Consider the following 14193-nt stretch of genomic DNA (forward strand, 5'->3'; position numbering starts at 1 on the left):
CAGGCTTTCACAACTGTGATCACAAAATATATGCTATTTGCTAACATTTTTTTTATAATGTTCTTGATTGAGACCAGTCCCCTGAGAGTATGAAGCACCTGAAGACCTTCAGCAATCAGACTTCAGTCCTTCATTTTTTAGACTCTTCTTGCCCCCTAACTCTGTTTGGCCCATCTCCCTTTCCAGCTGTGAAGTACCTTTCCAGCTGTGACTCCTTCACCCTTTCAGATTTACATATCAAAAGGTGCCCATGTCTGTTACAAACCACAGCACCCTTTTGATGGTGTTAATCACTGACGAGGCTGCAGTGATGTGCACATCATCTGATCTCTGTGTAGGAGGCTGGTTCAGGCTTTTGATAGTACAAATGCCTCTCATGATGCCACACATTGAAATGTGTTGTCTGGCTGTTGACTGTCATGAACTTAACACACACCTCATGCATTTGCCTCTGTCACCCTGGTCGGTGATATTCTGTATTACCATATCAATTTCAGCTAAGAAATAAGAAATTAAAGCCATAAATAAAGTGGAATATCGGGCAAATGTCTTTCTGTGCAATAAATAAAGCAGTTGTTCAACATCAGAGATTTGGATCAGGTCCCACAATGAAAAAATCCTCAGCAGCTGACCACCTTCAACAGTCATTTCAAGCACAAAGTTATTTCCTCCTTTAATGATAAGCCTATCGATTTGGCTCAATGACAGCACAGCTCACCTGGGAATAAAAGAATGTAACAGATGGCAGTTTCCAGGAATTGTGACTAATTCATCAGGAGTTTTTGGCCAGGTCATTTATCTAATAAAATTGAAGAAAAGCTCAGTTTTATCTCTAGTAAAACTGAGAGGTTTTTTTGCAAGAGCCCTGTAATGGCTTTGCTCAGCATTATTTCTTGTACCACTGCCGAAAGGTTCTCGAGGGCAGCACTAAAATGGGTGAGTTTTTTATATTTTTATACACAAAAGATGCTCTAGAAAGGTGAAGGAATTATGTAGTAATAGAGGTGCTGAATACAGTAAGAAAATTCTTTGCCTTAATGCAGAACCAAAGGCTTGATTTGAAAGTGCCAATTTCAGGCAGGCAGGATGAGCTTCGGGAAGAACATGGTGCCCAGAGTACAGCTCTGGCTGTGCTGTTGCAAAACTGACTGCAGTTAGAGGTGCTGAGCAATCAGGTAAACATGAGCCTTAAAGTTTGACCCTAAAGCTCAGCAGCAACACTCAGCACTTCCCTCTTGGCTACCAGTAGCTGCCATCCCTGGTCACCCAGACCACCCCATTCTGCAACTCTGCTGTCGCTGTTCAGCCCCGTCATACTCTCCAGAGCCTTCTTCCTCAGCCTCATTGGCTTGATTTGGTAATTTCCCAAGTGGGCTAGTTTATAAAACTTGTGATTTATTTGAGGTGAATGATTTAAAAGATGCATCCAGAGAAAGGCACGTTTGTGCTTGAAATATCAAATTCTTAATAAGTCTTCATGGTTCATATTTATGAAAACAGCTCCCCACAAAGTGGAATGAGAGCTAGAGATGAAAGAAAAAACAATGCAAGGACGTAGAGGACATAATCCAGACAAGACAGTTGTATGTCATTCTCTCAAGTACTCCCCAGCGATTTGATGCCTGTTCTTTAGTGGGCAGACAGAAGAAGAGAGGGCCGGGCTGATATTGTAAAGCAGTGTAAGCAGCAAGAAGAGACACGTGCTCTTGACAGATTGGTTGGGTACCGTGTGAGGGGCAAGCTCTGACACCCCGCTTACACTCTCCCAGCAGTGCCCATGGCTCACCAGAGGGATCTCAAGTTTTCCTTTCTTCCTTCAAACTGAAGCCTAACAAGCACCACAGATTTGATAAGGAAATCTGTGTCTCAATGGGATTCACAGCCCAGAGAGCCCACAGGTGCAGAGACAGGTCCCATCTGAATGGGGCTGTTAGCAGGTTGCTGTCCTGCTGAGCCATACCTGCCCTTTCCCTGCCTGAGGCAGTCTGATGGTGGAATTTGAAATTGCTGACAAGCTGGATGATAACTTCATGGGGAGGGGCTGAAGGATTTATTTATCCTCGCCAGATGCTGACATGGAGGTGGAAGTTAAGTGGTTGCGGCGTGATCCCAGGGCCTTCTGGATAAGGGTCATGTCTGCCCAGTCTGTGTGCCTAGCAGTAGTGTCAGGACATGTACAGACCAGGGCTTGGTGCAAGGCAGGAGACAGTGCCTAACAAAGAGGTAGTCCTTGTCCCTGGAAACTCACAGCCCAAACACTGAACACACCCGGCTTTGCATAAAGCATGGCAGGCCTGCATCCACCAGTTCTGATGGACACCTGATCCACTGCTAGCCTGTCTCTAGAGGAGCTGTACATGTACATCCAGCCATCCTCCCAAGCTGCAGGACACGCGGTTTGGATCTGCCTGCTCCAGGGTGCATTTTGCACACTGGCCACAGCTAATACAGGGCGCGGGCAAGAGGCTCCTATGGTTTACACACTGCACGTATCATTGAAGAGACACAGGCAGGAACATGGACGTGATACAGTGTTTTAGGTGAAATCACAAATTCTACTTTTATGCCCCAAATTTTCCCAGTTAGATCTGATATTTGCAGTAGGCAAACTTGTATCACTGTTCTCATATAACAGATATATAGGCAAAATTGTAAAGATTTACTTAAATGTTTCATAGCATCCAAACAAGACAACAGGAGTTCATTACCAGAACATCAGCTTTTAGACATATAAAGGTGATCTTATTCTACTTTAACTCATGAACTAAAGCAGCAGTGAATTTCTAGCTGTTGAAGCTAATGACTGAGGGAAGTATTGTCATAGCATCTCCATCAGTAGAAAGCCACTTTGATTTGATCTCTGTAGTTAGAGGAAACAACAGCAATTCAGCCATCCTCTGTTATTGCAGAGGAGGGTGATGAGTCTGCAAAACACAACATACAAAACATCTGATGCTTTTGATAATGAGCCCAGCTCTGTCAGGGATGAGCAAGTTCAGTGCCTTAGGAGAAGATGCATGAGGTCAGGAGGAAGAAAAGACTACCTGCATTTAGTCAGAAGAATTAGGCTGAACTAACCCACAAGTTTCAAATAAATTCACTTCAGTGATGATCACCTCTACTGCTGTACATGATTGGTCTGCTCACTGATATGAGTTTAGTGAATAAGGAATAATAAATTAAGTGCTTGCAAAAAAAAAGTGCAAGTAAAAGAGCAGGCAAGAGCTAGGTGGAAGCATTTCCTTTCTCATCCCTGCAAACCACATCCACCTCATTTCCTTTTCAGTTTGCAGGCAGCAGTTGTGCATACTGTAGCAGTGATAGCAGAAACCATTCCTACCCCACAAGGGGGTTTTCATGACATTTGATTCTTGCGCAAGGCTCTTTTGCTTGCTGCCAAAGGTATTTATGTCTCCATTCTAGAGACATCCTCTAAAGAGGAAAATGGAGAGAGTGCTTAGTACCTGGGAACACCACAGGGCAAGTAGCTAGAAAGCCAAAAATAAAGGATTTTTTCTTTTTTTTTTTTTCAAAAACATAGTGGATTTTTTTCTGTGAGAAAAGTTCAGTCCTCTTTCCCCCAAAATTTAGAAAGACTCAAAACAATCATCATTAAATGACTTCTTGGAGAACTCAATTTTTTTGCTCCCCAAAGGGTAAATAAGGGGATATTTGATGTAACAAGATACATCTGTAAGCAGCCTGCAAGCTGAAATATTTTCTATCAGTTCTCCCACCAGAATATTTTTTTCCTGGAAACTCCTTTCCATAGAGTATTTTACTTAAAGTTTCTGATTCAAAGCTGTTTCTTGTGTGAAATTAAAGCAAATCAAGTTACACATTAAACTTTGTCTTTCAGGACACGTGCATATCACCGATTTCAATATTGCCACGATGCTGACTAAAGAAATACAAGTCACCACCATTGCTGGCACAAAGCCGTATATGGGTAAGAACCGATGACAATTATGTATTCTTTAATTGCCATTTTATGGGCTTGATTTGACAGCTGTGGTGGAATACAGATGAAGTCTTTTTGATGAGAGTTTGAACTCTTTTCTTCCTGGTATGTAACAAAACATATGCATTTGTTTGAAATGAGGAACAACCTTGAGAGGTGCTGCAGGGGAGTGTGACGGGAGTCCCTCCCCAGTAACACCCTGATGCAGCTGGAAAATGTACATCCATCTACTGATTTCACACAACAGACCAAAGCAAGCATACCACAAACACAGATTTTAGTGCCGTTATGCCATACTGTACAGCATGTTTTTGATTATAAAATAAGATAGTTGCACTCCTGAGATCTCAGAGCATTTCCCAAGTAGCAGTCAAGCCATGTAGCAATGGTGAAATGATCTCACTACCCTTGAGAAGGAAAATGAAGCACAAAGGCTTGTATTTGGTCTCTCAGTACATTAGCACAAGTCTTTCTTACACTGCTGCATCAGTAGCTCATGATTTGAATTTTTATATAAACCAGCTGCTTTAAAAACTAGCATTACTCTGTATTTAGGCCAAGTGAGTGGACTTAAAACTTGCTGTTTTCCTGGGCTGCAGCATCTGGTGGGCATGGTAGGGAAGGGCCCATATTTTGGTGTCAGGCTGACACAGTCAAGAGCATTGCTGCGCTGATGCCAGATCTGCATCAGAAAGAGGCGAGTGAGGCTTTAGCTCTGATCTCTATCGCCGAGGACAGCATCCTGTCTTCAAACAGCAGGATGGGAGGGCAACTGTAACTGGGGTCTGCAGAGCACAGTGGTGACAGATGTGCATTGCCCATAGGAAAGGGAGGCACAGCTGGTGCAGAAGTGGCTGCCACAATTGGAAGTTAAATGCTGAGCCTATTTTTCAGTCTTTCTGAAAACCCCTCCTATGTTGCCGGTAGCAGTAGATGTGGTTATTTCTGCCAACAAGTGAAAGCCAGCCACATGCAGCCTGGGAACGGAGGTGTACAGAAGGGAAAGGCACAGCAAGGCTCTGGAGGGCTGCTGAGTCAGTTCCCCAGTGCTCAGCACATTTGCATGCTGACCTGCCCATGGCGTACAGAGCACAGTGTTGGTGCTGTGGAAGTGGAATACCAGCCTCCAGGTGCCCAGGGAGCTGAGTAGCTGGGCTGGTTGCTATGGTTACATACCATCCCCTTCCCCATCTTTCTTCAGTTCACAAAAAATACAGTTTAGGGGAAGCTTTTTTATCTCCAGACAATGGCTTGGGACTAGTCCCAGGCAAGAAAACTTGGCCGGCAGCTGTAGGAGTGCATGGAGGGATGTTCTCCTGGGGCAAAGTGGCTCTGGAGCAGGTGGATCACTCCACAGCAGCCTTGGGTCAGCTGGAGAAACAGTTTTCATGAGCAAATCAACACACACACAGGAGGAAGACATACAGTGATTGCTCCCTATGCAGACCTCATTTCCCTACTACTCAAAAGAAAATGTGCTTCTTTTTCTTTTCCCCTTTATAAAGGGGACTACAGAAAACTTACTTATGTTCACTTACTGGTCAAATCAGTGAAGCAGCTGACTTTTCAGACAGCAAGAGACCCACTTGATACTTATAGCGCAAGCACAGTTAATAAACATAAAGCAAAATAACATTGACATACCTGGGAGGAATCGGGGCCAGAGCATGCAGGTAGTGAACCACAGAGAAATATCCTGAGCTAACGCTAAAAGAACTCCTGTGCAAACATTACACAGAAAAATCTTTATAACCATAAATTCAACTTTCCTAAGTTAAGCAAAAACACTCAAAAGCATTTCTATACAGCTAACACAACCCTTCCCACAGAAAATACACCCTTTCATATACAGTAACACTGTCTCTCAGACCCAAGTAATACAGCCTCCCTACAGCTGCTGCAGAGCCAAATCCCTTAGGGCAATCCCCTGGGAATCTCCTTTTTATCAAGATGACCAAATTGACCTTTCACCTTTGCACCACCAGTGCAATCCTTTTAAAAAGGAAAACATGCACAAAAAGAAAGCATTGCTCCCTGTTTTGTTTTTTTAGAGCAATTCTTGCCTCCCAGCTCACACAAAAATCCTACAGTATTTTTTTTTTCCTTAATCTCAAAAGGGAAATTTATTTGCTAAGAAAGAGCATTTCAGTCTGTGCCTCCACCCACTTCCTATTAGCCTGGTAACCTCCTCCTAAAAAGCTGTGGCTCTCAGGCTTCGTTCAGTTAAAATTTGCTTTTCCTTGCCAAGGGTGCAGTTGGCACTATGTCTACATTTACACTGCATATTAATGTTTCTAAAAAGCTGCTTTCATTCACTGTGTGAGGCTGTATTTAGCCTCTGCCAGATTGAAGTACTTTTTAAAAATGAACAAAGAGATATGAGTGGGATGGGAACAGCTTTCCAACGTGAAGATCTACTGAGCACTAGTTGAGGGCAGACAGGCTTTCTGAGGGGGGTGAGGAGATACTCAGGCCAATTTTATGCCTAGATTCAGTGAATTAGGGTTAGTCCTTATTCCGAAGCACATTTACTGTGGTGTAACGGGCAAGTCCTGTGTCAGCAAAAGGAGTTTTTTATTTTTGGGCTTTGTGGGCAGAGAAGCACCGAGAGATCCACGTGGAGGGGACTGTGGGGCTCTGGGGTGCCCCAGGAGCGGGAGCACAGCAGCGCGGGAAGGGCTCTGCGCCAGGACAGTTGGAGTTTTAGTGCTTTGTACAATATAGGAAATCAGTTGGGTCTGGTGAATCTGAGTGATTACATAAAGCATTCTATAATCCAAATGAATTGCATTGTGTTTATCGAACATTAAACATTCCTGTTACAAAGGTGATAGCACACCTGTTTCTCAAGGCCATCCCATTGTTTACACACATTAATCCATTAAGTTTTGTAACAGTCCACTGCAGTTAAAATTATTGACAGCCCATCTCACTGGTGGGGAGACTAAGGCACAGAGGAGCTGAAACACTTGTTTGGGTTTTAACACAGTAGAAAATGTTTCATACCGTACTAATTGGACATGTAGTTAGTCAGCAGGGTCAAGATTTCAAGGTGTGTCTGTTCCCAGGGCAGGCAAATATCTGTGCTAAGCTGGCGTGCTGGGAACTGGGTCAGGTCTCTGAGACGGCGCTCAGTGCCGAGCAGGACACGAGGTTGGCAGGTCCTGCTGTGCAGCTGCAGGGAGCAGCAGCAGCGGGCTGCACAGCGCTTGTCAGGGTGGGAGATCAGGGTGCTTCGCACACACGGGTGTTTGCGCTTCCCTCCACGCTGAGGGTCCTTGGTGTGGGATTCTTCTGCATTGCAAGGCTAAGACAGCAGTTGAGGAACCTGACAAAGACCAAAAAATTAATTGCTGCAAGGAAACCTGTGCATTCTGATTCGTGTCCACCTCAGCGGTGTTTCAGTAAAGGACCACTCTACCAGCCATATGCTATTGTTTTGAAGAAAAAAGCAGAAATTATCAAAGGCATGGTAATGGGTAATATGCTAATTTGTGTCCTAGGCAGAATAGCAGGGATGCTCTCTGTGGCATGGATCAAGCATTCTGTGTTGCTGATTTCCACTCAAGATTGCAGCAAGGCAACCTTTCCTTTTTCTGTATTTCACAGCACCTGAAATGTTTAACTCCACAAAACCCACCGGCTATTCCTTCGCTGTGGACTGGTGGTCATTGGGAATCACTGCCTACGAGCTGCTCAGGACCCGGGTACTGTACATGAGGCTCCTGTCCCCGTCTGTCCGTCTCTTTCCTTAAACACTCTGTTGAAAAGGATAATCCTTTTTAACAGGGATGAAAGGGCCGAGCCAAATTCAAGGCTTTAAGGGTTATTACAGCATAGGAAGCAGAAACCACATCTTCACGAGGGTTCTTGTGATCACAGCTAAGAGCTCAGAGAAACTGTCGCAATACAGAACGTGTCATGACAGTTCCCCGCTGTGCCCGAGGGCCTCGGGGTTGGTGTAAGCTGGGCAACACAAATGAGTTACAGCTCCTGAAGTTTGGGCTGCAATATAATTTACTTTGAGATCCCATCCTGCAAGGAAAAAAAGAAAACTTGAAAAAAAATCTTGTTGCTGTTGTAGTAAGACTGAGCAGTTTAAGCAAAAGCAAACCGCAATGTGTAAATTATTAATAAAGCACAGTCCCTGCCTGTCATGTCAGTGTTCTGCTGCTAACTCAGGTAAGGTTGGGGGCCTTGTAGACAGATGATTAGATTAGTGTTTTGGAAGTGTTGTGTAAAAAAAGTGGGGCAAAATTATTTAAATTACATTCTTCTAAGCAAAAGGTTGTTTAAAATCTTGTGAGGCTAGGAAACTTCTTCTTTCAGTACGAGTATGCAAAACACTTTTTTAAGAAACTCTATCATCAATCTTTGCAGAATGCCTAAAAAAAAAGTTTTGATTAATATATTTTAAAGAACAGATTTTCAAATGAATTTGAGTTTTTCAAATGGTGAGTGATCAAGTTAGTACACATTAAGGGGACATGGTTGTCTGACCTGTTGGGTAACTGAAACCATGTACCCCCTGTAAACATATTAATATAATATTTGAGTTTTCCATTTGTAATGTTAAATGAATTGCAGGACTGGTCATTACATTGACTTTTGACTTGATGGCACTATTTCCAAAGATGGGAGTAGAAATGCTGCTACGTGTTCAAACCGTGATTAAGATGGTGGCACCAGTGGTGGTTACCACATGGGGGAAGTGAAGGAAGACCTTGAGGTCCGTCTAGTATCAGTACTTGTTAAGCACAATGCACGTGATTTGATCTCACAGTCTATAGATACTATTTTTTTAATGTACTTTTAACATCCTCACTCCCCCAAAATACTGTAAAAGTCTGGGAATCAAAAATCTTTCAAAATGGAAACATGCTACCATCATAAATTCTCTTTCAAAGTAAGACAGTAGTATTGTTGTAGTTGGGAGTTAAACGTGGAGGTGACTTTACCTGCGTGGTAACACGGGCTGTACATTGCCCATCATTTTAGATTGAGTTCCCCAGTGCGCAGCTGGCGCCGGGGTGGCCTGGCTCTGCTCCTGCCGGCGGTGTGCAGGCAAGTACTCCTCAGAGACGGCTCGGCCACCAGTTTGCCCTGACACTGGTCACGGGGCAGAAGGGACGGCTCATCCTGCAGCCTGATGTCACACCCGGGACTTGTAACCCTTCCTGGGACATTATTTTTTTCAGCTGATTTGATAGGTGGGAGAAATCCTGCTCCTTTTTACTTGTGTCGTCGCCAACATGAGTGAAGGACTGAAAACAGCAGCACATTTTACGGGGAATATCGGGAATGCTCTAACCATAGCACCGTATATATAAAATCCTTTTTGATAGCCTTTTAAGATACAAATATTGAAAAGGCCTAGCAAACGCAAGCTGGCTAATGACTCTAACTTTTGCCTCCTATCTGTCATGCTGTTTAAATATGTAGTTATTATCGTTGTTCTTGCTGACATTATTATTTTGTTTATTTCAACTGAGCTACAATCACACAGGGAGAGACTTTCAACGGGAGGCTTGGGGACTGTACAAAGAGACTTTGTTTGGAGCTTCTTTGCTCTAAAAAGATTTCCCAAGCAGTCTGAAAAAATAGGTAAATTAAAATGCTTTCCCTGTGGCATTTTTCAGAGGCCATATCATATTCGCTCCAACACTTCCACAAATGAAATCGCTCACGTGTTCAAGACGGCTACAGTGATGTACCCTGCTGCTTGGTCCACAGGCATGGTGTCGCTAATCAAAAAGGTGAGGGCAGCCGTGGAAGTGGATGGCTTAGGGGCTGGGATGTATTGTATCTGGGCGTCTGCTGAAAGCAGCCGAGTCCCTCCATCGTGCTTTGTGGCCTTTGCAGTAAATTGTGGGGATTCATTGCGAATTGTGTCCAGACCCAGTGTCAGTGACCTTCAGATGGTACCATATCATAAATATCCAGCTTTTAATGTTGTAGCCGCACTAATGTAATGAACAGCTAGCGGTACTGCATCCTGGACTGATGGGGATGAAGTTTGTGCTGGCAAGTGCGGCTGCTGCTAATGCATCTCTTCTAAGGACACATGCAGTCTTTGCTTCCAGAATTTCCCCTATAACTTTGTCTCTCTGGAATGACGTAACTTAGAAGTAGATATTAATATATGTGTCAATAAATTTGGCTAAAAATTGCATAATTTTTTTTTTTTAAAACCATTTTTCCCAATAATGAAACGATTTGCAGGAAGTGCTGGTAAGTGCTGTTGAAATCCTTTGATGCCATGTGGTTTATGCACAACTGTAATTATTTTTTAATAAAGCTGTTATCAAAATTGCTTCAAAATCATTACTGGAATCATTTTGAAGCTGAAATCATGTTTGAAGTGAAGCCATACCTTCAATAAACAAAACTATTGCTTGACAGTGTCAGACACTGTTTGCATACAGTGGCAGCAAAGCTGAAATACTGAACCCTGCATAACAGCACTAGCTGCAAATTTTGGAAAGCATGTAAGTAGTTTTCTAATTTTCAAGTATGTGTAGGCAATAAAGTAGTACTTAACGTAGCTTTCATCTATTTTTTGTTCCAAATAGTATGTAGAAGTATTTTGTCACCTCTAATGAAATACTCTCAAACTTTTTAATGAAAATGAGACATCAGTTCTTTGCAGAGGCAGAATCATGGCGTATTTTCCAAGAAGAAAATTGAGGAATATCTCCATTTGCTTAAAATTAAATGGAGCTAATATTTCATTAAGCCTAACAGTAATATAGGGATATTTACTGCAGATGTCCTCTGTGTTGTTATGTTGGAAGTTTTTCCCTGGACCACAACATGCCACAAGCCATATAGGCTCCCTTGTGAATAAATAATGCAATGTCACAGTTATTTAAATTTCCAAGTGCCCCTTTGCATCTGGTTTAACAGCCAGATGTATTATATATGAAGCCAACTGTGGTTCTGTCCTGGCTCAAACATCTCCTGTGAATTTTTGTATTTATTAACATTCAAGGCAAATTATCATTCATGGCAGAGCCGCATCGCTCACATTAGGACTGGAGCATAGAGCTCCACAGAAGGAAATTAATTGTGAGGGATGTCTCTGTGTACCGCACACTCCGCACAGCCCTCTCTGCCCACACCCAGCTGCACGCCAGCATGAGACGGGAGGCTAAGGGGGTCACCTTATCCCTTTACGGAGGGTTTGGATCATCTGGTTTTCCTGCTAGGTTTTCGGAGCGCATACTATCAGGAGTTGATGCAATGAATCCTTGAACTTCAGAGACAAACTCAGTCATTTCCTTCCACAGAAGTAATTCCTACAGCAATGTTAAAAATTGCTGAAAATAAGCAGTGTGAACCCATTATTTCACACTGGAATTATACTTATGAATATTCCATTACTAGAGTGAGGAAACAGGGGATGTTTTACTGATATGGTATTAAATTGGGAACACAAAGGCATGAGTTTAACTTCCCATTCTGAAACAAATGGTTATTTTTAACCTTGGACAAATTGTTTTAACGTCACTGCCGCCTCATCGCCTGCGCCTAACTTTTACAGGGGTAAAAGTTGTTCATAAAAATGAAAATAAATAGAGTTAAAGATTGTGAGCCCCTGGCATACGCTGGTGAAGGGAATCCGAGCCAGAGCAACAGAAAAGAGGCACCCGCTCGAAGTGCCGGTGTTCATGCACAGTGTCACCGGCGCTGTGTTTCCCAAGCCCCGTTGAGTGGAGCATCCAACCTGTGGGGACAGCAGATGGCACGGGGCGGGAGCGGGGCGACTGGCCCCGGGTGCTGCAGCACGGCGCTGCGCTCAGCAGGGTGTCCCTGGGGTGCCTCCCTGAGCCCCAGTGACGGAGACAGAGGCCATGGTGTCCCCAGCGGCTGCTCCTTGTCACAGGGTGAGGCACGGCTGACCCTGCGGTCCAGCCCAAACTGAAAACCTGCCTCAGCCTCACACTTAGCAATGACAGCCAAAGCTGTCCTGGAGCTCCGTCCCTAGGGCCTCTGTAACTGTGTGCCATCACCGCAGCCCTGGGCAGTTCCCTGGCTCCCTTTGACAGTCCCACTTGCCATGGGCAAAAGCAGCTCCTTCTCAAAAAGCAGCTACTGACAGATGCACACTCAAAAGTCTGATGGTGGTTTCCCTGCCCCAGCTGTTACCTGGTGTAACTCTGCTACAGACACATCTGTATGTACCTGATCTCTGATTTCGCATCTCAGGGTCTCGCTTTCTCACCTCTTCCATTTAACTCTTGCTGCAGTTGCTTGAGCCAAACCCCGAGAAGCGTTTTTCTCAGCTGAAAGATATCCAGGACTTTCCGTATCTGTCAGATGTGAACTGGGATGCTGTTCTCCAGAAAAGGATAATGCCAGAATTCATTCCCACAGTAAGGCAATTTTAATTTAAAAGGTTCTCAATGTAACCAAGCGTTAGACGCTGCAGCCTGCCCTCATGCCTGGCACCAGATCATGGGAAGTTCTTACAAATTTCCACAAGAGTATCAGATGTTGTAAGGTACAGGGAAAAAGAGAGGCAAGGGCAAAATTTTCACTTTCCTGTGGGTGTAATAAAGAGTAATGGGGATGACTACAAAGTGTGTGCCCCCAAATTGATCTGCTCTGTTTATAATATTCCCAGAATTTCTGCATGCAGAACTGGTCTTACACGCTCCAGACTGTCCATGGCATGCTAGGTGAAACACACGCTGACACTGCCTGTGAGCCGTCCTGCACTGAACCACCTTTCTTAGCAGCCCTGCTTAGGACTAGCTCTTCAAATGCAAAAATCCAATGAAGAGACATAGGCTCATGAGCAGCCTGGAGATCACCCACCATTTTATGATAATTGTTACTTCCTGTAATGACTCTCCCTGACAAACCTATTGTTCATAGTAAAATAACAAATACAGTAGATTAGTGTTTCTGATCCTTTTTTAATTGGATTAAAACAGCACAGAAGTAACATAACCCTTACGGAAAATAATCCAAATTTGTTGTGTGCAGTGTTACTCCGACTGTTTTTCAGCCAAACAAAAGTTGGGCTAAACTATGAATATTTGCTAATTTTATGTATTTTCCCCCTCTGTTGGTGGTTTTCTCTGTGGTGAGTGTACATATATTGCTTTAAAACTAGTTTTGCAGGCTGCTGTGCTCTTTCCAGCAGAGGCACAGCCCAGCTGAGACACACAGTCCTTGTCCTCACCGTCACTTCGAAGCAGCCAAGGGGCAGAGTAGAAGCAGTGAGCACAAAAAGAGCAGTTGCCACCTTGACAATATGTCCCCCTGGCTGAGGGAACTGACAAAATATGTAAGAACCACAGCAGGTATTCTGACTATGTGTGCAGTTGTAATTAGTTTATTTTTTACAAAATTCAGCTCCCAGATGCAGTCCAATTTATGAAGGACTTTTCAAGACAGGCTCTGATCACTTAAGGCCACCTCTCTCTCCCCTCCAGAAAGGCAGACTGAACTGTGACCCAACCTTTGAACTGGAAGAAATGATCCTAGAATCCAAACCTCTTCACAAGAAAAAAAAACGCTTGGCTAAGAAGGAGAAAGACACCAGCAAAAACAATTCCTCCCAGGTGAGAGCAAGCAGGTACAAGCATGAGGTCAAGCAATTCTCTCATTTTCCAAGAAAGCTGATTGCCATCTAACAAGACCACAGCAAACTGCTTAAACAGACCATTTTTTTTTTCTCTTATGACCAACTTTATTCCCAAGACTCTTCGCATCTTCCCTTTGGTGGAAGGCAGCATGTATACGCACTGGTTTTGTATGAGAGGAGAGTCTTAATGCCATTCTCCCCACTGTGGTGCTAAAGATGCTCTATACCTAAAGATATCTCTATATCTCCTTGAAATTGTCCTTGTAATGTCTTTCCGTGTCAACTGTGAATTTATTCCCCATCTCTTTATTTTTCTATTCAAATGTGAAAGGCCTGCCATCTTCAAAAGCACCTAGAGATGCTCCAGAGGGACTTCATTGTTTTCAACAGAGAAAAGTAAGCACTGATACAGAAGCAGCATCAGAGACTCTGGCCCTTGTCAAAGCCTTTGACAGACTTGGGTTTTGGGCCATCTTGGCAAATGCTGCAGATGGGGGTTTAGGAGCTTACTAATGAGGCAGCTGAGGAGAGCAGGTACTGGTGAATGCTGGTGATGGGTCATCTGCCGGGGACTGACGTGGCATTTCTCTTCTATTGAGAAGAAATTTGAGGGCTGGGCCCACAGCCACAAACTGCA

The 14193-nt window shown here is 43.8% G+C and overlaps 1 protein-coding gene across 2 annotated transcripts in view; it reads left to right on the top strand.

Moving 5' to 3' along the window:
- Window positions 1–14193, top strand: part of STK32A (serine/threonine kinase 32A) — a 32365-nt gene that overhangs the window by 17706 nt on the left and 466 nt on the right. Inside the window, exons 6-11 of one of the 2 annotated variants that reach the window (XM_009285967.2) lie at window positions 3860–3949; window positions 7571–7668; window positions 9601–9717; window positions 12211–12336; window positions 13405–13533; window positions 13888–13952. In XM_009285967.2, coding sequence (XP_009284242.2) covers window positions 3860–3949; window positions 7571–7668; window positions 9601–9717; window positions 12211–12336; window positions 13405–13533; window positions 13888–13952 — 625 coding nt within the window. Of the gene's footprint in view, window positions 1–3859; window positions 3950–7570; window positions 7669–9600; window positions 9718–12210; window positions 12337–13404; window positions 13534–13887; window positions 13957–14193 lie in introns of those variants that run through there. The other variant, XM_019473837.1, reaches the window with a different exon arrangement.

Source organism: Aptenodytes forsteri, unplaced genomic scaffold, assembly GCF_000699145.1.
Source record: "Aptenodytes forsteri isolate BGI_AS27 unplaced genomic scaffold, ASM69914v1 Scaffold54, whole genome shotgun sequence".
NCBI classification, from domain to species: domain Eukaryota; kingdom Metazoa; phylum Chordata; class Aves; order Sphenisciformes; family Spheniscidae; genus Aptenodytes; species Aptenodytes forsteri.